We start from the raw sequence: 26,547 nt of genomic DNA on the forward strand, positions 1-26,547 counted from the left end.
AAATATTTTTTGAGCAATAGTAGGTGTCATTCGAACTTCTGTGTCAAAACACAAATAACTTAAAAATAACAATTTTACAGTACTTTTCAGCGCTGTTCCTAAACTTTGTACATCTAAGTTCTCCGGTTACTTAAGTACTTTTGGAGCTTGGAATTGGTCCCAAAACCTAATAGAGATTATGTTTTGAACACAATCTCTTTATTTTACAAAACTTAACTTTTTAATAATAATAATTAATAAAATTGAGCCTGTTACTTTCGACAGTCTTTTATTGAGCTGTATTTATTTTCTTACTTATACTTACCAATACTTACATATTTTAATCAACATAAAGAAAATAATAATTTACTTAGATCTGGAATCAAAGAAAACCCCCACTATTATGGGAGGGATGATCTTAATTCGTAGCAAAACATAGTAGTTAAACTAATGGATTTGCCCGGCTTCGGGTGAAATTTAATATACCTAACCTGTATATACATAACAATATGTTATTTCTAGTAGTTTTCTAATAGTGGAAAAATATTGATTACAAACATACAAACAAATCTCTACTTTGTATAATATTAGTAACTTGAATCCAGCTTTCGTCTACAATATTTTTTCTTCAAAGAAGTTTTGATTTTTATTGGCATGTCTATATTATTTATTACTCTTTTTCTAGTAATACAATGGTGTTGCCATGTCATACAATTTACAACTTACAAAATACAACGATCGGCTTCTTACCTAAATATTGTATGATTAATGAAAATAACATCCTGTAATAAATTGCAGATCTTGCTGATTATCATAAGATGAAAATCGTGACTTTTGTGAGGCACCCGACACAATTGAAACTTCTTGTCCTAATGCGTTGTATACGTAGATACATATTTTTTCTTACAGAGCAACAATACGCGATGCCCAGCAATCTCCAGCCCAGTTCACTTCTTGAGATTTACTTAACTTCGCCTTATCAAACATCCGATAATAAGCTTCGCTTAAAATACGCTTTCCAGCCCTTATTTTCGCGCTTAAGGGCCATGAGACCGGCTTGCCCGCGAAATTCAAATTTAATTTGGTTTTTCGCAATTTGTAAACTAATACGACAACGTAGGCTTATGGCATTCTGATTCCGACAGTGGCAGTATCATCCTCACAGGTTTATATAAAAATCTTTACTTGAAAAGGTCCAGTTTAAGAAATTAATTAAAGTATCGACTAATTTGTGAGAATAGTTCGAAAAACCAAATTAAATTTGAATTTCGCGGGCAGGCCGGTCGCTTCGCCCCTAAGCCGTCAACTTGATGACGAAATTGGCAAAACCATTATTATTTTTACATCTTTTGCAATTTAGGCACTGTCAGTTTATCTCGAATACACCTCAATGTAGTTAGCTTGGCTGGTGAACTTGGCACCAGCTGTTCCTCGGGCCGTCTGATTGGTCTGGTGGGGGGGAGGCAGGGTCGCGGCGATGCTGTCACGTGGGGATGCGACTTTACATGCTTCCGTAGAGAGGATGGGTCGGTGTAGCGCTTACCGCAGCCTATGGCACCGCAGGCATACGGCCTCTGAAAGAAAATGGTTGATTAGAAAGATGTGATGAGGAAAAAAATCAAGTGTGAGTCCGACTTCCACACGAAGGGTTCCGTACCATTGTATAAGAAGTAACCCTTTTTATTTTATTTTTTTCATAGCGACCATTCTTAAATTTTTGTTATTTCAAGTGATTAGAGCGGCAATAGAAATACACATTATGTGAAAATTTCAACTCTCGACCTATTAGGGTTCACGAGATACAACCCGCTGACAGACAGATGGGTAAACGAACGGACGGACGGTCAGCGGAGTAGTAGTAACAGAGTCCATTTGACACTTTTGGGTACGGAACCCTAATAAAAGTAGGATTTAAAGAAAATGGTACTCACAGCATTAAAATGCGTCCTCTGATGCTTGGCTCTATCTGAGGAGTTGGAGAAGGCCTTCCTGCAATGAGGAGCAGGACACGCATATGGCCTTTCGCCTGTGTGGGAACGCACATGGATTTTGAGGTTTTCTAAGCGGGAAAACGCTTTTCCGCACCCTGGATGCTGTGGAAAAAGAGTAAATATCTAAAAACTCCCAGTTTTGTCTAAAATGGGGCTTACAACAAGTGTAAATTAAAAATTTATAACACCCCCGACAAGTGAAGGTTATAGTAACTAGAAAAGAGCTGATAACTTTCAAACGGCTGAACCGATTTTCTTGGCTTGTAGCTAAGAACACTCTCGATCAAGCCACCTTTCAAACAAAAAAAAACTTAATTAAAATCGGTTCATTAGTTTAGAAGCTACGATGCCACAGACAGATACACACGTCAAACTTCCTATTAGGATGAAGAATTAGAAGAATGGAATTTATGATCAGTAGCTTCTTCTCTCAAAAGAGAGAGAAAAAAACACCTAAGCACGATTTTTATCAATTGTGTTCTTTTATTTGTAATGAGTTTTTTTTTTCCGGATTATTTGAATACAAAAATTTATCACACTAATATTATAAAGGCGAAAGTTTGTGTATATGTAGGTATGTGTGTATGTGTTTGTATATTTGTTACTCCATCACGCAATAACTACTGCCACTGCCACCTGCCTGCCCATTGCCACTTTAGCTTGCTAATCCTTGCCTATAATGCATAAAAAAAAAGATTTAATCTAACTTACATGGCACCTATTCGGCTTATGTCCAGAATGCACCCGCATATGTATGAGCAGCTTGTATCGCGCGTTGAATGGGCGGCGCGCGCGCATGCACTCACGCCATAGGCAGCTGAATTCATCCCCTGAAACAAAGCCTACGTCTAGAACAGAATAGAATTTTATTACCTAAGTGCTGTCTATGAATTTGCAATCGGCACAAATCATAAAATTTTGATTAGAAAATTGAAAATGAGAATGTTGAAAATATTTTTAATGAGAAGATCAAGAAGGTTTATTTTACTGCATTGTGATTTGTGATCGTTTGGATGCACAATGCCAAAATTAACTTGTCTTATCTCTAGTAACTTTTATCAAATCATAACCAATATGATCAAAATTCAAAATATTTTAATTCAATTAGACTTTTACAAGTTCTTTTGAATCGTCAAAAGCATCTACCACTGGTTCGGAATGCCTTTCCTACCGAGAAGAACTAGCAAGAAACTCGGCGGTTGCTCTTTTCATCTCTCTGATCATAATATTATCGATGCTTATTCATATAGGTACCACTTTTACTCGCTTTCATCCAACTTGATGAAATTAAAGCGGAACTTAGTGGCTTTTTCTAAAATACTAGCGGTTTCGCACGGGTACTCAAAATAAAATATAACCTATCTCACTCAGGAAGCATGTAACTCTCTATTGGTGAAAGAATTATCAAAACCACTTCAGTAGTTCCAGAGATTACTTTCTACAAACAAACTTACTAACTTTACCTCTTTATCATAATATTAGTATAGATAAGTGCAGTTAAGCAAAAGATTTTGAAACTGGTTGTATAAAATGAAACTATTATTAAATACATAACAGTTATGAGATTCTTTACTCTACAGTCATCATACCTAAAAAAAATTTTTAAGAAATGTCTCATCACGTATAAGAATTGCATTTAAAGTTATCTGACTCACACTTCATAATACCTATACTCGAACACAAGGTCTGTAAACTAATCATCAATTTATTTTTAAAACTAACACATATTATTTTTCCGTTGACTAATCAGGAATGACACCAAAATAAAAATTCCTGAAGGCTCCTGACATCCTGATGACTGAACGATGACGCTATTTGGAAAGGAATCCTTGATTCCTGAACCAAATTAAAAATATCTGATTCTGTTTGACCACGGGACCATTAAACTGGGGTGATGACGTATTATTGGAATTTACGCCAAACTAATACTAAACTTAGTTCAAGAATGAGTAAATGGGGATTTTTCATAATAAAATATTTTTTTCTTTGCCAAATAGTAAAATGAAAAGCTTGGGCTTCAGTTTTACAATGGAACTTACAATTTCTAAACCAATTAAGAACATAACATATAAATCCCAGACAATCATTCCTAAGCCAGACGAAACTTTAAGTCATTATTGAGCTTTATTGAAAAAAATCGTTTGTTTAAGCCCTAATTCGCACGAGCGTAAAAAAGCGTTGCGTTAAAACCCGGGCGGCGCGGCTGAAATTACAAAGTGCGCATTAAAAAACGTTGTCGAGTGAACAGATACTTGGGAATGCATATTTTGTTCTATTTGAACGCTTTTTTAACGGACGTTAAAAAGCTCTCGTGTGAATGAGGCCTAAATAAATAAACAACCACGAATCGTTGCTAGCTAATTTTTTAACCTACAATAAAAAAAATCAGCGATGACGCTAGAATATGAATTCTAGCTTCTTAGGCCTCATTCGCACGAGAGCTTTTTAACGTCCGTTATCAAAGCGTTCAAATAGAACAAATGCATCCCCAAGTATCCTTGCAGACATTAACGCTTTTTTAACGCGCACTTTGTATTTTCAGCGCAACGCCGGATTTTAACGCAACGCTTTTTTAATGCTCGTGCGAATTACGGCTTATAGTTTTAAATATAAACAATTTATACAAAGATAATAAATATTCAACTTACCTTTATAAGTGTTGACATGCGCCCTCTCAATATGTTCCACCAGGGTGTTCTGATTTGGATATCTTTCGTGGCAGTGCTCCCATAGGCATACCCTTTCACCTAAAACGTAAACATTACTAACTAACATCAATTGATTTATTGTTATTCTTTAAACATTGCGGTGAGTTTCAAAGATAAGAAGGGATAAGAAAAAATCTGTCTATATTGTGTTTCCTCGTTCATCTGATGTTCGTCTTGAAGTCTTTCATCATAATTTCTTTGGACTTAAAGCTCTAAATTAGTACCTATTGTAAATAAAGAATAACGACTAATTTATATTATTAGAAAAGTCAGAGTAAGAAAAAATATTGCTACTAAAAATTAATATTTATTTGTATTATTAAAAGAAGACATCGATTAAAAAAGGAAATTATAAAAAAATAATTGTCTATAAAATTGATTTCCAAACTATTCATACTATTTTATTTGTTTTATATTTTTTCTAACATAACTATCCGTCGGTTCGTGGAATATTTTTATTTATTTTAAGAAAAATCAGTTTCAACTACTTATTTTTACCTTGCGATTTATCCTTGTCCGTTCTTCCATTATTTAATCCAGCTCTATCATTGTCAACCCCTTCATTTTCTCTTTCAAAAACCAATCCAAAATCATCCAAATTAATAAACAGTTCATCTTCATCAAAGTTTTCAGAATTTTCATCATAATAACCTCCGCTATGTACATCGCTTTCTACAGAATCTGAAACTGAGACTGTTCTAGAATTCCTATCGAAGTTAAACTCTGTGCAGCTAGTTGGTGTATCAGGTAGTATATAATTCTTATCACTGTCTATATTATACAGTATATTGTTTGGGTAACTGTAATGTTCCATACTGCTTATAGCTTGAGTATTACTTGTAGGCTGACTTGCATTAACATCATATACATTCTGCTGTATAGGACTTTCGTCAGTGTTGTTATAATTACAATAGCGTTTAGAAAACGCAGTTTCAATCGATGGCAATAAGTTTTCGTTAGACATTGTTTTTAAATAATCATCATTAAATGTTTCAGGTGTTAAACGTGACTCTCCATCTTCTCTACATAGCTCATCGATTAATGATTCATCATCAATATAATCATTATTATAATGACATTCATTTTTCTTATTACTATCGCATGAATCGGATTTGAAACTGCTATCATCAAATTCTATATTATCTAAATCTAAAAGCACCTCTTTAATGTTTTGATCATTAATATTACTGTCTATGACTTCATCTATGATTTCGAAATCTGTTTTATTGCTATCAGTGTTATTCCATCCTTCGAGAACTTCGAAATCGAAGCTTTCTTCGACTCCAAACCTAAAGTTATCATTTTTCGGTTCAACGTTGTATCTAAAATCATTTTTCGGTTTAGGTTTACTATTTTCTAGTTCCAGAGTAAACTGTGACATGTAATACGCGTGTAGATCTGTGACGCTATCGTTTTTTTCTTGAAACAGTTCATCGTCTTCGTAAGGTATGAGGTCATAATCAGCCATGGTTGTTAGACTAAGTTCGTTAGCCTAATAAAGTTCAGTAATCCCAATAGTGAGGTGGCTGTAACATGTAATTGACATGTGGTATACTCCGATCGCCGCATATGGTATGGTTTTGCTATTATTATAAAAATAAACTTTCTCCGAGCATGATCTCGCGTGGCTCCAGCATCTGCGAATTATAAATTTAATTACTATTGTTATTCTTATTACTTTATGCAACACGTGTTCTGTATGGACACCTTATATCGCCAGGCTGAGGAAGTGGACTTTTTAAACGATTTTTCAGTTTTGTAGAGCTTATAATAATAATTTTTATTTCTGCCTCTCTGAGCGTGGCACTGGCATCTTCCTTAATGAAGATCGCCGCCTCTTTATATTAATCACGAATGGTAAGAGTTTCTTAGGATAATAATGCTGTGGGCTCACAGATCCTTCCGCATAAGACTCAACGAAGAGTGCAATTTCGATTGTAAGATCTAATCGCCTAAGGATGTGATTGATGGAGATTATAGGTAAGTTGCAAAAATCACGTGTTTTTATCATCATTATCAACAACCCATCACCGGTTTCTACTCAGAAAGGGAGCTTGGCCACAGTCCACCACGCTGGCCAATGCAGATTGCTAAGTGGCAATGTTTAACGATTATTATGAAATGTTGGTGATAATAACCGGGACCGACGGCACGGTGAAAACGAAAAGTCGAATTCAGTCCTTCATCTTCATCCACTAAGTAAACGGTTCATCCATTGAATAAATCTAAGCTTCAATTTTTATAAGCTACTTCATTTAATAAAGCCTACTCATACCTATACCTACATTAGTTCTAGACAAATGCATCTTTTCCTGGTCCCATCTTAGACCATCATAATTACTAACTTCTAAGTTAGGTGTGATTGTGGAAATCTCTTGGCAGCGTATTTATTTTCTAGTGTCAATAAAAACACTGATATAGTAAGGTGCATATTTGTTTTTAAATCTGTCCTGTATTTTATTCTTTGTCATAGTATTAAGCAATAAAGTTGTTTAAATAAATATATTATATAGAAAATCAAATACATATAGAGATTTTTATTTCAAAGAAATTTGCAGATCAAATAATTAATTAGAGTTTTCATTAAATTGACTATAATATTATGATAACATCACTACCCATATTATCAACGTGAAAGTATTTGATTGTTGGTTGGTTGGTTTGTCCTTCAATCACATCGCAACGGAGTAACGGATAGACGTGATTTCTTGCATAAGTATAGTTAGACCTAGAGAGTGACATAGGATACTTTTGTCCCGGAAAATGAGAGAGTTCCCACGTGATTTTCAAAAAAATGTAAACCACGCGGACCTTAATCCAACTAGTCAAAAATTAATAAAAAAAAAGAGAGAATTTGTATTTTAAAGATAAATACTTAAATGCAATTCATGAAAAGAAAAATGTAAATATTTTATGTAAGTCTCAAAAATATCAAATTTTATAACGCTTCAATAGGATGAATAGTACTTTTTTTGAATAAAAAACAACAAAAATGTGCAAAAAAGATAGTTATGTTAAAAAATAAATACGCACATACATCAAAAATAAATAATTTTATACTACTTTACTATACTTTTTTGAATAAATAACAATAAAAATTTACAAAAAAGATAGTTATGCTAAAAAAAACACATATATCAAAAATAAATAATTTTACCCTGAAAGAGATACCTACCTACCATAAAAGCTCAAAACGATAAAAACTAACTTACCACTTTATCAGGAAAATTGAGAAAACTGTCAACACTTAGGTACACAAAACCGCGCGCTGTCAAATTGACACTTAATTATCTATGCTCACTCACGGTTAAGGGTTAACTAACGGTCAAGTGTTAACCACGACCGAACTGATTGGGATATCAATCGGGAATAACAGGAGCTGTCGGGATAGCGAAAAAAACCTCACTGAAAACTTACACATGTGTTAAAAACTACCACCATATTTCTTTCAGCTGTCAAACCATAGACAAATTGTTTTACTTTCTTTTCACAATGGAATAGGGTACAAAATTGCGTGACTTGTAAAGTTATTGGCCGCAAATGAAATAGTCTAATAAGATTACTGTCTTTTGGCGCCTTAATATTATACTGTTTTGTTAATTCTTTTGTCATTTAATTGGCTTTTATTATTTTTTGTTATGAACTATTACTTTTTAGGTAAAAAAGCATTTTTCGTGCACAGATTTTTATTTCGACTTTTTTTTGAGGCTATATTAAAAGGTAAATTATGATACCTGCTATCTTTCGAAAAATTTCTGCCAGCCGGCTGATTTGCCAAACAACATTTGCAGTAACCCGAATAAATAAATAAATAATCAGTAAATATCCTTTATTCAGTCAAAAGTTAACGGATAAAATAGTATAAAAACTAGTTTAGTTATCTATTTTTAACCCCCAAAAAAAGGGGTGTTATAAGTTTGACGTGTGTATCTGTCTGTGGCATTGTAGCTCCTAAACTAACGAACCGATTTTAATTTAGTTTTTTTTGTTTGAAAGGTGGCTTGAGCGAGTGTGTTCTTAGCGATAATCCAAGAAAATCGTTTCAGCCGTTTGAAAGTTATCAGCTCTTTTCTAGTTACTATAACCTTCACTTGTCGGGGGTGTTATTAATTTTTAATTTACACTTGTGGCCTGCACTATTTGACTGAATAGTGTGGCCAAATTTCGTCATTCTAGTTCAACGGGAAGTACCTACCCTATAGGTTTTCTTGACAGACACAACAGACGAACAGACAGACAGACAGACAACAAAGTGATCCTATAAGGGTTTCGTTTTTCCTTTTGAGGTACGGAACCCTAAAAAAGATATGTAGTGGTCAAACCGTAAAGGTGCCCACGCACTTGAACTGCACTGCAGCGGAACTGCGCGTCGTGACGGCAGTGACGCGCTACGCGGTACGCGCGTCGCGGCTGGAGAGAATTTCGTGCGGGGCGCTGACGCGACGCGCAGTTCAGCTGCAGTTCAGTTCGAGTGCATAGGCACCTTTAACGCCGTAGCTTTGCTACAGTTATTTTAGGCGTAGTCACTAGCTACTGCGTCAAAAATGACGATAGTAAAAGAGTTTTTTTTATCGTTTTTCGTAGCAATAACTTTTACGACAGGTCCTCTAAAATCATTACCAGTTGGGAGTTAAAACGTAAACACGTGGCCGAGAAAAAAGCTCGTCCTATTAATATTTTTTTGTTTTTTTTTTTCGTACATTTTTCTGTTGACGTCGTTACGTCTTCATCCTAATGTCAGTTTAACTCTGTTTTTATTTTCTTTATATGTTTCTAACAGAATACTTAAACTTAATTATTATATTAATAGCTTTAGGCTTACGGTTGTTTTAAGCAGATACCTTTAATTCTCTGATGCATTCCGAACCAGTGGTAGATTATTTTGACGATTCAAAAGCACTTGCAAAAGTTTAATTGAATAAAAATATTTTGAATTTGAATTTGATGTCAGTACCCACACCGGTGTTTACTTAGTACCTAACACCTTGCTTAAAATAAGTTTAAGTTTCTTGAAATCCCGTGGGAACTCTTTGATTTTCCGGGATAAAAAGTAACCTAAAGTAAAGTATTTATGCACCTTACTCACAACCTGCACGGGGAAGCTGGAAGAAATCTCTGTTTAGAGATAAACATTTCCTTTGTACATAGCTTAATTTATCTTAACTTTGTAACTACAATTTTGGTACATGAAAATAAATATAATATATATATAACCTATGTACCAATCCAGGATATTCCAAATTTCGACCAAATCCGTCTAGTATTTTTTCATGAAGGAGTAACAAACATACACACAAACTTTCGCCTGAAGGAGTAACAAACATTGTGTATGTTACATACACACAAACTATCGCCTTTATAATATTAGTGTGATTTAAGATGCTTCGAATCGTACCTCGTACCTATATTTTTACATCATCGCTATGACGTAAATCGAAAAATGATCATAATAAGAGACCTACTACGGATAAGCGCTACGCGGGTTAAAGTTGCGCACACATTGTTGCAATCCTTTGGGTGAACACCCTCTTAATGAGTAAACAGCTATTACACGTGCTTGCTTAATGTAACATTATTTATCTAAGTTTAAGTTAGACTAAGTTACAGACTATCTGAATAAAATAGATATTCAAAAAGTCTAGACTAGTCTTTGATAATTAAATTACAATGTGCTTCATATAACTATTATATAGCTAATATAGCTAATATAACATGGGCACTGCAACTAAGAAATAAGAAATAATAATCGTAACAATTATAACTTATGAGTCTTTTACTAGTGCAGTTTAATTGTAATTTTTTAGGGTTTCGTACCTCAAAAGGAAAAATGGAACCCTAATAATATGATCACTTTGTTGTCTGTCCGTCTGTCGTGTCTGTCCAGAAAACCTATAGGGTACTTCCCGTTGACCTACAATCATGAAATTTGGCAGATAGTTGGTCTTATAGCACAGAAAACTGTGAATTTGTGGTTACATCACAAAAAACAATTAAAATGTGGTCATGAACAAATTGGTATTTTCAACTTTCAGAGTAAGATTACTATACCAAGCGGGGTCTCATATGAAGAGGCTTTACCTGTAGATTCTAAAACAATTTTTTATCTATTTTTATGCATAATAGTTTTTGATTTATCGTGCAAAATGTCGGAAAAAAATCCCGAGTACGAAACCCTCGGTGCGCGAGTCTGACTCGCTCTTGGTCTAAGAACTTTAGCGCTAAAATTCATTTATTAAATACCTTGTGAGGAATTGGCAGTAGGCAAAATTGCCTCGGTTTGAAGTTGTGATCACACTCATAGCCATAATATGTATTATAGGTAGATAGATAATATTTGCTATCAAATAAATTGCAATCAAATAGGTTAATATACTCTTAATGTGTAAATAACAAAACACGTGTAATTGTATCAGATCAAAGATCTATTGAACTTGTAGATTTATTGATTCATAGTTTATTTTGAGGCAACGAGTTATAATCTATATCTATACTAATAAATAAAATTGGAGTGTCTGTCTGTAATTTCGAAATAACTACCGCATAATGGTTATTTGAACGATACTATAACCGAATCACACGTTTTTTAAATTTTTGTCTGTCTGTCTGTCTATCTGTCTGTCTGTCTGTCTGTCTGTTTGAAAAGGCTAATCTTGGGAACGGCTGAACCGATTTTGACGGGATTTTCACAGACAAGTAGAGAATTGACCAGGGAGTAACATAGGCTACTTTTTTAACCGACTTTCAAAAAGGGAGTTGTGTTTTTCTACCTATGTACACCGAAATCTCCGAGATTTCTGAACCGATTTGCGTCATTTCTTTTTTAATCGATAGAGGAACTTTGCGACATTGTTTCATAAAAAATTTGGAGTCCAACTCCTCAATCCTGATGCTGCAGGGGATCTGACCAATCCACGCGGGCGAAGCTGCGGGCATCAGCTAGTAATGAATATACCCAATAGAGTCATCATCATCATGATTATCGATCGATAGACATCTCTGGATCTCTTTCTGGTCTGTTGTACTGACTTCAATGTGTAATCTTGCGCAGCCTGAATCCAGATAGATCAGATATATTATATACCTACTAATACAAGACGTGTAAATAAAAAATTTATAACACCCCCGTACATATCACATGTCACCTGTAGTTACTACTAGAAAAGTAACTAACCGATTTTCTTGGATTATAGCTAAGAACACTCTCGATCAAGCCACCTTTTAAACAAAAAAAAAACAAAATTAAAATTGGTTCATTAGTTTAGGAGCTACGATACCACAGACAGATACACAGACACACACGTCAAACTTATAACACCCCTCTTTTTAGGTCGGGGGTTAATAATACGCGCACCGAGGGTTACGTACTCGCGTATTTTTTTACATTTTGAAAAAAAAACTATTAGACACAAAAATAAATAAAAATCTGTTTTAGAATGTACCTGGCAGCCCTTTCATAAAAGATACCCCACTTGGCAAACTAATCTTGCTTTGAAAATACTAATTATTTGTTCATAAACACAGTTTAACATTTTTTTGTGATGTAACCACAAGTTTACGGTTTTCGGATTTTTCCCCTTATGTGTAAGGCCTACTACCTGTCAAATTTCATAATTGTAGGTAAACGGAAAGTACCTACCCTATAGGTTTCTTGACAGACATGACAGACAGACAGATAACGAAGTGATCCTATAAGGGTTCCTTTTTCCTTTTGAGGTATAGAACCCTAAAAATAGAAAAAGAGATTAAATTCTGTTTCCTTTTATTATACTGTCATACAAATAAAGTTATCAACGTCTATTAAATTACGTCTGGCGCCGTCCATCTTCTTATTTTGATATCATCTTGTCTTAGCTTCTAATTCTCTATTACTTAAATATGTTTCATTTAGTACGGTTTATTTTGTTTTAACCAATTTTTTACAAACACAATCAAGAACAACAACAATGTGATTTTTATCCTTTATTCTCTTTTTTTAGGGTTCCGTACCTCAAAAGGAAAAACGGGATCCTTATGGGATCACTTTGTTGTCTGTCTGTCTGTCTGTCAGTCCGTCGTGTCTGTTAAGAAAACTTATAGGGTACTTCCCGTTGACCTAGAATCATGTTTGGCAGGTGGGTAAGTCATCGAGCACAAGTAAAGGAATAAATCCGAAAACCTTGAATTTGTATTAGGCCTTTACCTCCCAAGTCTGAGAAGAGCCCACAACAAACTCAGCCGGGTATTCTATATTTTCTATTATCACCACTTTACAAAATCCTCACTGATGGCTATTCCTCACTGATGGCTATTCCTCACTGATGGCTATTTTCCTTGTACACTAATGTAACGGGACGTCCATCGAAGCCTCACATGGTCTATCCATCTCATGGGCGATCTACCACGTGCTCTGGTGTCCTAAAACAGCCTTCCGGCATCAGTTTTCCCTTCCACCCATAATATGGGTACCTTCAAGTCAAGAGTGAATAGCCAACTTCTAGGCAAGCGCGCTCTATCTTAGGCTGCATCATCACTTGCTAGCAAGTCTGATTGCAGCCAAGCGCTAATTAAAAAAAAGCTTTCTGCAACTACTAGATATTCAGTTAGACATCATCGCGTATAAATCACACTAATATTATAAAGGCGAAAGTTTGTATGTGTGTGTGTGTGTGTATGTTGTTACTCCTTCATGTTGTTTTTACAGGGTATGTTGTAAAAACTACTGGACGGATTTGGCTGGGAATGGAGATAGATAATATCCTGGATTAGCACATAGGCTACTTTTTATCCCTAGTTACATACTATCTAGTAGTTACATACTAGCCGATGCCCACGACTTCGCCCGCGTGGATTTAGGTTTTTTGAAATCCCGTGGGAACTCTTTGATTTTCCGGGATAAATAGATACACACACACACACACATATACAAACTTTCACCTTTATAATATTAGTGTGATAGACAACTTTTTCCAACGGAAGCGATCGTTTGTTAATATAATTTCTACGTATAATTGCATTATTGTTATTCCTGGTAGCCGGTTAAATCATATCTATGTGCTGTGAGAGCACACGTGTCACGCATAAGTGCAACACAACCATAAAGTGACGAGACGATGAGCGGCCCGTTTCATATACACGGGGCAAATGTACCATTTAGTACCTACCATTGTAAGATTTATATTCGGTGGGCCAACAGGGACCAAAAGTATTATGATCAGATTAAGTGCATACTTACGCCGTTTTGTTCACCAGTTCGTCATTAATACCCACCGCCTTCCTCTTTTACCTAGGTACTTACTAACTAAATTAGTGCCTCCCGTAATAATTTTAAGGCTCTGCCTTTATTGGGCGTACCATTAATATCCGAATGGTGAATAGGGGGGTGATGAAGAGGCGTGCGGCCTCTTCTAAGGCTGGCAGCTGCGAAGAGAACATTGCACTTTGTAGCTGCCACTTAGAAGATGCTGCACGCCTCTACATCTGGAATATTTTTGGAACTACTTGCGAATGGGAGAAAATTAGTAATCCAGAAGGCATATCTCATAATCTAAAGTCTCTCTTTCTATACTAATATTACTTACTAGCGACCCGCTCCGGCTTCGCACGGGAAGCTTACCTATTACAACTTTCCTAGGCATCTCTATTTTTCAAAAAAATGTGGCCTATGTTACTCAGGAATAATGTAGCTTTCTACTGGTGAGAAAATTTTCAAAATCGGTTCAGTAGCTGTACCCTTCTGAACAAACTGACAAACTTTTCCTCTCAATCAGTCAATCAATCATTTATTTTTGCTCTAAATGTAGGTTAACAATGGTATTACAATTATTATTCATATATACAATACTCTTTACATTATTAGCAGGTATAGATCAGAGAAAAGATTGGTTAGTTAGTAATCGATGAACTCTGAAATTACTAAACCGATTTTAATCATTCTTACACCATTACTAACGCTACTTTGTCCAGACGTAACATACATTATAAATTACATATGTACCGCGAACGAAATCGCCGGCAAAATCTAGTGAAAAATATAGAAGCAGATGTGCTCGCAATTTTTGTCCCCTCTATATGATAGCACCCTAAGCATCTCTACATTGATGCTGCACTTTCGTCTTGTTTTATTAACTTTTGTTTTATTGACGGTACGATATTGATATTAATAAAAATGTTATCCTTAGGCCTCATTCACACGAGAGCTTTTTTAACGTGCGTTAAAAAAGCGTTCAAATAAAACAAAATGCATTCCCAAGTATCTGTTCACACGTCAACGCTTTTTTATCGCGCACTGTTGTATTGTCAGCGCAACGCCGGGTTTTAACGCAACGCTTTTTTAACGCTCGTGCGAATTAGGGCTTACGGCTATATTACATCTGACTAAAGTCGCGTGCATATAAACATTGTTCGAACAAGGTTTTAGTAATTTTCGTATAATAGTACCTAATTAAAACTATGCTCCTGAGAAAAGCATATTATACAATCGAAGATTATCTAAATGATAAAAGAGCGTGGATTTGACCTACAGCTCGCTCCAGCAATGCGCGGGACTTTAATTACTTTTATACATGGCATTGTATATCAAAACTTTGAAAAGAGCAACCGCCGAGTTTCTTGCTGGTTCTTCTCGGTAGGAAAGACATTCCGAACCAGTGATAAATGCTCTTGAGGACTCAAAAGTACCTACTTGTAAAAGTCTAATTAAACAAAAATATTTAGATCTTTGAATTTGAATTATTTCGACAAATAATTTATTGTTGTTGTAAAAAGTATGTCTTCTACTAAACATCGTTCATCTTTGAGAGTCTTTCATAATCAGTAACATAAAGCTTACCTACCTCAGGATCGTTTCTTTAAAATTAAAGAAAAGTTTCTATGTATTTGTTTTAGTATTCGCTGTTGAAATAATATTGTTTTTTTATCTTTGGACCCTAAACATTGGAGTTGATACCAACTGAAGAATCTACGTAATTGTATCTAAAAGTTTTCAATCGATTTTTAACCCCCGACCCAAAAAGAGGGGTGTTATAAGTTTGAAGTGTGTATCTGTGTATCTGTGTGTCTGTGTGTCTGTGTATCTGTCTGTGGCACTGTAGCGCCTAAACTAATGAACCAATTTTAATCTAGTTTTTTTTGTTTGAAAGGTGGCTTGATCGAGAGTGTTCTTAGCTATAATCCAAGAAAATCGGTTCAGCCGTTTGAAAATTATCAGCTCTTTTCTAGTTACTGTAACCTTCACTTGTCGGGGGTGTTATAAATTTTTAATTAACACTTGTTAAATAAAAACATAATATTAGTTTTAGTATAAACTCAAGGCTGCAGTAGTGTGGTGTGATTAATGGACATATTAAATTAACTATTGTTTCTCTACTTATCTAGGACACGTCTCGAGAAATGCTTACACTTGTTGCGGACACTGGCGCCCAAAGTTTGACTGAAATCAGGTACTGAAGTTAGGTACTTATATCAAAAAATTGTCCGAAATATTGTAGCAGCCATGCAGCGTATGATAACTGATAAATGAAATGCCGCTACAATTATTACGTTGTATTACATGAACAATTATTATTTACAATATATGCCTTGGTTATAATTAAAACTGTGGTAGGAAAACGAGGGCCGGAGCTTGATGCTAGACCGAGGTGTTGCGGTCTTGATGATCTGAAGTGAATTTGTTGAATCCGCCGCCCGGGGTTCGTCCAGGCCAGCAAGATATTTTGAATCGTTCCGAATTCAAATTGTGTTCTCTAAGTGACAGCTGCAAAGTGTGTTGCTTTCTTCGCCGGTCTTGAAAGAGGCTGCATGCCTCTACAATATTTTAATAAGAATTATCTTTCCAAAAGTTTTTATATGGGCTTCCTATGTGATCAGGTTAAGTTTGCATCACTCATAGTTTTAGTGTTAGTCTGACTCCATACATAATCAGACCCAACATACATAAGATACATAATCAGATCTATAACAATACCTACAGCCTTTTCACTTATTCCATCGGAATGAGGGTTAGATTACGGTTAGTAAGTTGTATACCACAACTTTATGCAAAATACTTAAAAACGTGACAACTAATTGCCTATTTTTCAATCGTCAAATAACTTTTAGATAATAATTTTTTAAATAATAACGGATTTCGTATACGAAAACTCTCAAATGCTCAAAATTCCGCAGATAAAAGTTATTTGACTTTTAAAAAATCGGCCCTAAATGACATATTATTGTAATGTCATATTTGGGAAAACCGCGAGTTGCAAATATTATCACTTTTTCTTCAATATTAATTAATACTATACTTTCCGAATAATCGATAAGAAAAGTACCCAGTATACTGCACCGTCGTATACCGCCGTCTCTTCATTCGTGCGCCTGAAGTCTAAACTAAACCGGTAAGTTCTTTTTTTTTCCTAGATAGAAAGGTAGTCTATAGTACTCTAAAGATATAGAGTGGACCTTGAAACTACATTTTTCTATTAACATCACTGAAATAATAATAGTGACAATGAGTGAAAGGCGTACAGTTTGGGAGGCACTGATCGTCGCGGTGGTACACCAAATTAACACACTCGCGCGCATCGCCGACGCTCAACTCCGGCCCGCTTTAAATAAACTTTCATTGAGCTTTTCTTTAAAATATAATCGGTACTAAAGAAAAGAATTCTTTAATTATTATTCTGTCTCGAGGTAGTAGATACACCTTATCTGAATTTTAAAGCATCTATAACTATAATAATAATATATCCTTGATTAATATTATTTAAACAATGAACCTAAAACTAAAAACCTTAAAAATATAACATAATATAATAACTAAAATATATGGATTCCCTTTAGGCAAGGTTCCGAAGATACTGGCAGCGTTCCTCCTTTGAATAGTTAGACTAATTCTTTGTCCGAGGTAGCTGCCAGCTCTTCGGTCTCCTGTGATGTCGCTTTTTCTCTGAGCTTTAACTTTTATTTATCTCCATTACGGCGAAGCCCAAAAGGAGGGTTATGTATTTGACCTGTATGTAGGAGTAGGTACTATATGTGTCAGCTCAACCGATTTTGATAAATGATACGACATTAGATTCGTTTTGATGGTGGTGGATGGTGCATTACACATACAATCTATACATATAATAAAATTGTAGAAAAGTGGTGTCTGTACAATGGAAATATATAAAAAAGTAGCAGGGGTTGTTATTATATCGATGCCGAACCCGAAATTGTAATTAATTTTTTTTTGTCTGTTTGTCTGTGTGTTTGTGCACGCTAATATCAGAAACGGCTTAGGTATTCGATTTAGATATGGTTTTCACTAATATATTGTAGTAAGCTTCACTTAACATTTAGTGTTTATTTCATGTCAATCGGTTCATAAATAAAAAAGTTATGTCAATTTAAAGAATCACGGCGAACATTTTCAACGTACCGACTACCGAGTACGTACTACACGCCTCGCGCCTTAGCGTCCGTGGCTATATGTATAAAGCGCGCTGAGAGCTATTCCACACGAACGAAGTCGCGGGCACAGCTAGTTTTTAAATATGTCGGGTTTTAGTGCCGTTTAACTTTATCTTGTTATTCTATTTTTGACGTGACAATGTCATATAATTCGATAGAGCCGGCTGCACGCACGAAAAAACATGACTCATGCGGCGTTACCTCGCTCTGAGGCGTTCCATGTAAGGCTTGAAGTGCAAGCGAGAGCGCGGAACGAGCGACAAAGAAGCACAATCAGCCTTTGTTGTCACGTTCAACTATCGTCAGTAAACCGACTTTACAGACAACCAATTTTTTTTTTCAGGAAAGAAAGCGGCCCCGGCTTGAGGAGTGCCCACGATGAGACCGCCACGCGCACATGTGGTGCACAGAAATAAATACACAACGAGTAATTGCGCCACACGCTTGCGCACATGAAAAAAACTTATTATAAATAAACTTTCCTTTCAAAGCTAGATATGATTGTTTTTTTTTATCGCTTTTTACGCTCGTCGATCGCCCGATTGCCTTTTTTGTTTGTGCCGGCATTTATTTTGGATTTGGAGCAAGATTGCGTGGATGCAAAATATAGCAACATAGATACTTAAAATTTTTGCGTCCGATTTCGATTTTAACTTCTAGAAATTGGATTCTATCATAGTAGCTTTTTACCCGACTGCGGCAAAGCAAGCCAAAAGGAAGGGTTATGATTTTAGCAGTCTATGTATGTATGTATGTGTGTATGTTTGTATCCAGATTCTGTGTGTGCCACCGTAGCGCCTAAACTACTGGACCGATTTTGATGAATGAGCTGTCAATCGATTCGTCTTAAAGGTCCGGGTAACATAGGTTATACTTTTAAATACGAAAAATTATCGGATGTTACATGAAAAAAGTGGGGGTCTTCAATGAAGACTAAGTTTCAGATTTGTTCATGTTTGATAACACAATTTTTTTTTCAAATTTACGTATCCAACAAGGGTAAATTAAAAATTTATATCACCCCAGACAAGTGAAGGTTACAGTAACTAAAAAAGAGCTGATAACTTTCAAACGGCTGAACCGATTTTCTTGGATTATAGCTAAGAACACTCTCAATCAAGCCACCTTTCAAACAAAAAAAAACTAAATTAAAATCGGTTCATTAGTTTAGGAGCAGCACACAGAAACACACGTCAAACTTATAACACCCCTCTTTTTGGGTTGGGGGTTAAAAAATCGTCACAAACGACAACATCAAAGGGAAAATAACTATTCTAATCCAATAACCAAGGTTTTTCAATAAAAAATGTAATTTCATCAATATACCACGGCAACACTTGTGTACGGTTGATTTATGTTATGAACAAGTGCACGATAGAGATGGGCTGATAATAGATTATACGTAAATCGACATCGATGTTTTCATTAATTCAAAAAAAATTGAAATAGAAAGATCTTCAATTAAATTAATTTATTTTGTGGAAACACACATTACAATGACTTAAAAATGACAGACAATAAAACACTCAGGCCTTAACTGTCTCCAATGAAACATTTACACCGATTTAACTAATTATTTTTATTCAAATAAACTTTTACAAGTAGGTACGTTTGGATCGTCAAAAGTATCTGCCACTACTGGCTGGTTCAGAATGCTATTTCTACCGAGAAGAATAAGCAAGAAAACGGTGGTAGCAGTAATCCCGCGCATCGCGTGGAGCGAGGAGCGAGGAGCGTGGAGCGAGTCAAATCCACGTTATTTTATTATTTACATTTTTACCATTCCCGTACAATTTCGAAAATCAGTGAGTAGCTCCGGGAGCATATAATAAGTACTACTACTTTCTAATAACTAGAGAGTAGAGACCCGCGACGGGTAGCTTATTGCAATTTTCATACAAATCTTTATTTAAAAAAAAATTAAAGCCTATGATTTTTAAAATCAGTTCAGTAGTTCCAGAGATTACTTCCTACAAACAAACTTACAAACTTTATAATAAATTCACATGTAATAAATAGCGAGCAAACGAGCAGGTGGGTCACCTGATGTTAAGTGATTACCGCCGCCCATGAATATTTGCAGCACCAGAGGTACCGCCGATGCGTTGCCGGCCTTTCAGGAATTTGTTGGTCCGCCCCTTGAATAACCCCATGTAATCTGGAGGGAACACCGCCGATGGGAGTTGATTCCACAGTTTGCATGTGCGCGGAAAAAAGGACCTGGCATAATGTCGATGAGCACCAGGCACCCAGGTGGTGAGGGTAAATATCTGTTATCGATAAAAAGTAACTATCGACACCCACCCAACCCTAAAACGATGACATGTGGCACTTAATCATATCTCCGATCGCGAGCAACTACAAAACCATTGAACCGACAAAAAACTCTAAAATAACTGTGTTTTTAATCCCGATCTGGTTACTGAACTTTATAAAAAAACATCACTTTTAGAGTTCCGTAACCAAACTAGGAATCCATCAGTGCTGGATAGAAGCAAAGAAGAAAACTTTGCGGAAGTCCATATGGTATTAGGTTCGAGGAACCATAAGTTTAATTCGCTATAATCCCCCAAAACAGACAAATTGTGGAGCTACAACAGATACAAAGTGCAGCATACGATATGCATCGCCCGCTCTTCTATTCTATAGAAACAGTATAACATCGATGTAAATGGATAGGCCCTTCGAAGATAAAAAACGCGCTCAAAAAGTCAATAGAATTTGCAAAAGTCTATTGACTTTGTCAATGACGAAGACGTAAAATTCAAGCGTATTTTTGCGGACGGAATTGTATGGGAAAGGCTAATCCTTATACATCGATGCAGTATAAGCATACAATGCAATACACGTCCACCAACACTCAACACCATACAATTCTTCTAAAACACACGCAACGTACGTTTGCGCGAGACTTCAATTACCTACTACATGGCATAATATTGTAAATCAAATCTTTGAAAAGAGCAACCGCCGAGTTTCTTGCTGGTTCTTCTCGGTACGAAAGGCATTCCAAATCAGTGGTAGATGCTTTACACCGGAGCATCCTCAAGAGATGTAGACTCCACAATGCACAATAATTGCAAAGTAATCCTTAGTAAGTGATTTTTTCTTTGTTCAGTCATCCCGTACAAATAGCTTCCTGATTCCTAGTATTTTTTAATTTAAAATTATTATTTGGTTAATCCGATACTTTTAAATGGTCATTTACGAAACTTAACTTATATTAAAAGAGAAAACCTGAAAGAAATAAGAACTGATTCGGTTAGCATGTTAACGGAACCCTGCTTAGGCACTATCCGACTCACACTTACCCGTTATTTTCACCCACATGTCTACGAATGGGTTAAATTTTAATTTTTTTCGTCCAAAAATGTCATTCCGATTCGAAATGGAAAGTTAGGGGTTAATTTAGTACTAGAGAACGTGTTTTAGTAGTTTTAGTGGTAATTTTTTCTTGAAGATGAGTAATGTAGCATATGGCAGTGATTATGTTATACGACACACGTGAGAAGTGTTTTTTTTTTATTTTTATAAATCGTAGTGTTTTCTAAGTTTGGTATTCAAATATTTTAATTGAAGAATGTTGTTTTAACATCACTTTTTAACCCCCGGCCCAAAAATAGGGGTGTTATAAGTTTGACGTGTGTGTCTGTCTGTGGCATCGTAGCTCCTAAACTAATGAACCGATTTTAATTTAGTTTTTTTTGTTTGAAAGTTGGCTTGATCGAGAGTGTTCTTAGCTATAATCCAAGAAAATCGGTTCAGCCGTTTGAAAGTTATCAGCTCTTTTCTAGTTACTGTAACCTTCACTTGTCGGGGGTGTTATTTTTTAATTTACACTTGTATATTTTGTTTAAACTTCAAACAATTGTACGATATGAGTTGAAACTCAGCAAACTATTGCATGGATTGGTAGTTAGTCCTAATCAAAGCTGTAATTTTTACCCGACTGCGGCAAAGCCGAAAGGGTTATGATTAAGAAAAAAATACAAAAAAAAATTATACATTTTTTTTATCGGTCCATGTAACCAACGACTATTCGATTGTATATGTACCTATCTATATAGATAGGTATATGAATAAAAAATTGGATAATAAGCCAGTAAGTAAGTAATCGACTTACTAAATCTTAAACTTTATGAAAGGACTGCTCAATATTTTATTTAAAAAAAATTTAAAAAAAATGTTAATTAGGTAGGCATTTTCAAAAAAAAAAAAAATTTGATTAGTTAAGTGGGTTTTTAACTTTCAACTGTGTACCTATAAATACAAAGTATAGCTACTGAGTACTGACTATTATAAAAAATCTACTACGAAACGTGATGATTCATTAACATTTGCTGCGCATGCGTTTCCATTGCTGCATTAATAAAACTATACTATTATTGAATACTCGCAAGTACCTACTACCTACATCCAGACTAAATACCTAATGGAAAACATCTAACATCCTCTTACCGAAAATACCTATTTAGCTTTTGTAAAACGAATAATTTATTTTGTTACAAAGCATGTTTTGTAAAAGTCATAATAATAACTTACGACTTTTACAAAATATAAGTAGTTGTATTATTATGTTATTATTTTATTTATTTTGTCAATATATTACTTAAATAAATTCTATACAGGTGAATTGTTAAAAAAATCTATTTTGGATACTTTGGTAAAAAGTAAGTACTTATTTAGGTACTTAGTAAACAAATAATTGTGAAAGTTATAGTTAGGTAGGTACCTAATTTTACTTTATAAAAAAAATGTAATTAATTGAACACTGTTGGTTTGAATATTGAAAAGTCTATCAAGTTTTAGTTTGAAGCTTGGAAAATTGTAAACTTTACGCAATCTTGAATTTAGTTTACAAAATAAAAAATAACTATGTAACTACGAGTATGTCAGGAATTGCGATTGAAAAAGTGCCCCTGTCACACTACTAATATTATAAAGGCGAAAGTTTATGCGTGTATGTGTGTATGTGTGTGTATATTTGTTACTCCTTCACGCAAAAACTACTGGACGGATGAAATTCGGAATGGAGATAGTTACCTGGATTAGCACACAGGCTACTTTTTATCCCGGAAAATCAAAGAGTTCCCACGGGATTTCGAAAAACCTAAATCCACGCGGGCGAAGTTGCGGGCAGTATTGAATATCTTTTAAGCCTCATCTCAATTTAAGAATAACTACTAAATACAAATTGCCAGACAAGCTTGATAAATCTAAGGAGTTCGAAAACACCTATTTCGATAAAAAAAGAACCAGCTGCAAGTCAGATTTTCCGAATATATAGGTACAAAATTGGGGTAAATGAAACAACTCGATATTTGTAATGATTTGGTTTAATACAACACTAATTAAGTATAATTTACAATGATCATCAATAAATAATGTCAGTGTGAGTACCCCAAATTGGGCGCCAAAATGGATGTAATACAACTTCTTGAATTGATACATACAATTGTATTTTTGAAATTTTTAAATGCTTTTGATACTCTGTCCAATATACTTCTTCTTTGACGTTTGGGATTAGCTTTGCTGTAAGACTGATTCTAGGATTATAAATTCTATTGAATTCTAGAACCATGTTCTTATTTATTATTTGATATTATACACAATATTCGATAAAATTCGAGATTTATATCGATAAAATCTGTCAGAATTGAACGACACAAAATAATAATTAATTTATCATCAATAAAATAGTATAATGGACAGAGCATAATCAATGCACGCTATTACAGCTTATTGTTCTCCTTTCTTAACTTTTTAAAACGAAAATAATTTAAAGAGCAAATAACTAAACGTCTTGTTTTCTTGTCAGATTTGTATTTTACTATTTGTTTCTTTATTCCATTACAAGTTAGCCTTTGACTGTGATTTCACCTGTTGGTAAGTGATGATGCAGTCTAAGATGGTGGCAGGCTAACTTGGAAGGAGTGTGGCGGTTATTATTACACCTTTATCGGTTTCTACACAGCGTCTTACCGGAACGCTTAATCGTTAATTTTAGGCACGCCTTTGCCTAAAATTAACTACGCTTTTCTGATAGAGTTATAATTTAAAGAGTAACAATAAGCTTAATAATAATAATGAAAACTCAGACTAGTTCGTGTTTAAACCAAATTCAATTTTAATAGAATAAATTTCTGTACAAATGAAAAGTTATTTTTTTTTCTCGCAAAATTTAAGTACAAGTCGGTATTACAGAGGCATAAGAAAATATCAGTTTTTCAAATAAAAGCATGTGGTACAATGTAAACTTTGTTTTGTCTCACTTATAAATATATGAAAAAAAAATATGTTTATATTTCATAGAAAATAAAAATATTATGTTTTGTAAATACCTACAATTGTACGTTCATCCACTATTCTTAAAAAATATTGGAACTGTCTTACTGGAAAGTGAAGTGCAACATATTATTCCTACAAATATTTTAAATGCTTTGAATATATCCTGATATCCATCAAAGTTACAGAACTATTTATTTTCTAAAAATACATAATAATTGTGATATGATTATTTCCACCCTTTATTTATTATTTAATAATTATTCGGAATTACACGATCAAATTCTATTGACGATTATTTTAATAAATGCTTACAAGAATATTATGAAACACTAAAACTTCGGAACATATCCATAATTTTATAAAAAAACAATTCTCAGAATCGGTTATCAATTACAGTGAAAATTTTACTACTAATTTTTCATCTAAATTTCCTACAACATGAACGATTTAATATATGCATTATTTATATTATAGGTACGTGAACGTTTACATAAGCCTAGAATTTTATTTTCTTAAACAATTTACATTTGACAATCGAGATAAATATGTACAGCCTAAAACAATTCCATTCAATCACAATAAAGCAAAAAGTACCATCGATAATAACCTATGGCACACTATGTGAAATCATTTACAAAAATAACTTTAAAAAATAACTAATCAGATCATACATAAATCAATTCCGTATACTTTAGTACTTAATTATTAAAAGCAACTCTGGTTGTTTAAAAAAAAATCTTGAGATCTTCGTAAATTTTGTATCCTTGTGAGATTTTAAGTAGATTTCAAAAATGTTGGTAGGTAAATAAAATATCATAACAACACTTAATCGAAAACATGAAATAACTAACAAGGAATGGATTTCGAACCAAAACGCTATGCGTGATTAGAACTTATGTACCATATTATTCTACGACAGACCAATAACACTACTTATTGTTCTTATTTGTGTATTACAAATAATGATTATATAATTTTAAATATTGATATGGACCTTTAAGGTTGTCTATCGTTGACTGTCCGATTATTTTTATCCAACTTTTAATCTAACACTTACACTAAAATAACTTCTAACAATTCGAAATATTTAACTTTACCTATGTTAATTACCTTAAAAACAGGAAATTAAAAAATAATATTTAAAAAATAGAACTTTAAACCTATAATACTTCAAATGTCCCGTTAAAACCGGGCAAAACAATAAAAATAAAACTGAAAAATATTTGGTTACTCCTAAATCGATCCATTTATACTTTAATTATAAAAATCCAACAGTGAACACATTAAAACACCGTTCTCTAGCTTGAAATAGATCTAAACCCGTAAATATAAATCGTATTACATACTGTGATAGTATCGCTACACTACGCTAGAGAATACGCGAAAAACGTCCATAGAATATTAACCACAAAATCACTTCATATTGCTATAAATTCAGTTCATAATTTCACTTCTGTAAAGTCCATAATTTCTATCAAACGATCCTGACGCATTCAATTCTTACATCAATCGTAGATAAATTAATATAATTCGTTGATTATATTTTTATACACAATCAGTTACATTAGGTACTTTTGATTGTATAAATAATTTTACACCAACACTTATTCAGCCTCTTGTTAAACCTCTATATTTTGTTGAGATTTGTCATTAGCCATGTTATCGACTTTTTTGTAGTCTTTTGTATTTTTGGAAGTTTATTTTTCAGATCTCTGTTCGTTGAGCGATAAGTTTTCGGCTTCATCTTTGATGTGGGATATGGAAGCACGGTATCTATCTTCTGAACGCGGATAGTCGTCGTACTGACTAGTTTCGCTGGAGCGATTGCTTGATGATTCTTTAGTGGAATTTTGATAATCTGCAAAACGTTTCATACATTACATTTGGGGCAGAAATGTGATAAAGATTATGTTAAGTATTGAATTTCAAGAAAATACAGAAGTACCTTTATTAGAATAATCTGAAGCTTGCATCTCATTTTTCAGAGCATACAGATTTGGTTTGATGTCTTGCGCATCGTTTCCACTCAAGTCTTCTGCCTTCACGTCGTGAGAGGAACTGCTGCTGCCGTATCCATTCATCATTGGCGGCCGACTGAGAAATTGCAAGTAAATAAATAACTAATTAAAACTCATGACTCCATTGTCCACTTGCAGGCGGCAATGGAG

At 34.4% G+C, this 26,547-nt stretch overlaps 2 protein-coding genes and 1 long non-coding RNA gene across 6 annotated transcripts in view; 1 reads left to right on the forward strand and 2 right to left on the reverse strand.

The window, feature by feature from the left end:
* Positions 1-1,319: 1,319 nt before the first annotated feature.
* LOC123877319 (zinc finger protein 479-like) lies at positions 1,320-6,146 on the reverse strand. Its single transcript, XM_045923951.1, has 5 exons — positions 5,177-6,146; positions 4,619-4,717; positions 2,682-2,800; positions 1,911-2,072; positions 1,320-1,553 (listed from the first exon to the last, which is right to left on the reverse strand). The coding sequence occupies exons 1-5, from the start codon at positions 6,144-6,146 to the stop codon at positions 1,320-1,322; spliced, it is 1,584 nt and encodes a 527-aa protein (XP_045779907.1).
* A 1,148-nt stretch (positions 6,147-7,294) lies between these two features.
* LOC123877327 lies at positions 7,295-23,173 on the forward strand. The gene is made up of 3 exons (XR_006798562.1): positions 7,295-7,399; positions 20,353-20,363; positions 23,151-23,173. It is a non-coding gene; the product is annotated as an uncharacterized LOC123877327 (long non-coding RNA).
* A 236-nt stretch (positions 23,174-23,409) lies between these two features.
* Positions 23,410-26,547, reverse strand: part of LOC123877376 (forkhead box protein P1) — an 85,903-nt gene continuing 82,765 nt past the window's right edge. For all 4 annotated transcript variants that reach the window (XM_045924081.1, XM_045924080.1, XM_045924079.1 and 1 more), the window contains 2 exons: positions 26,325-26,473; positions 23,410-26,237 (listed from right to left, as the gene is read on the reverse strand). In XM_045924081.1, coding sequence (XP_045780037.1) covers positions 26,077-26,237; positions 26,325-26,473 — 310 coding nt within the window. In that variant the 3' untranslated portion in view covers positions 23,410-26,076. The remainder of the gene's footprint in view (positions 26,238-26,324; positions 26,474-26,547) is intronic.

Source organism: Maniola jurtina, chromosome 23 (assembly GCF_905333055.1).
Source record: "Maniola jurtina chromosome 23, ilManJurt1.1, whole genome shotgun sequence".
Classification (NCBI taxonomy): Eukaryota; Metazoa; Arthropoda; class Insecta; order Lepidoptera; family Nymphalidae; genus Maniola; species Maniola jurtina.

What these genes read in the sequence shown, in the direction of transcription:
- LOC123877319 (XM_045923951.1), bottom strand. Translation starts at nt 6,146, where the DNA reads ATGGCTGATTATGACCTCATACCTTACGAAGACGATGAACTGTTTCAA. An exon ending in GCATGTCAACACTTATAAAG is followed by an intron (nt 2,801 to 4,618) that starts GTAAGTTGAATA and finishes GCTTTGTTTCAG; the next exon opens with GGGATGAATTCAGCTGCCTA. An exon ending in ATAAGCCGAATAGGTGCCAT is followed by an intron (nt 2,073 to 2,681) that starts GTAAGTTAGATT and finishes CTTTTTCCACAG; the next exon opens with CATCCAGGGTGCGGAAAAGC.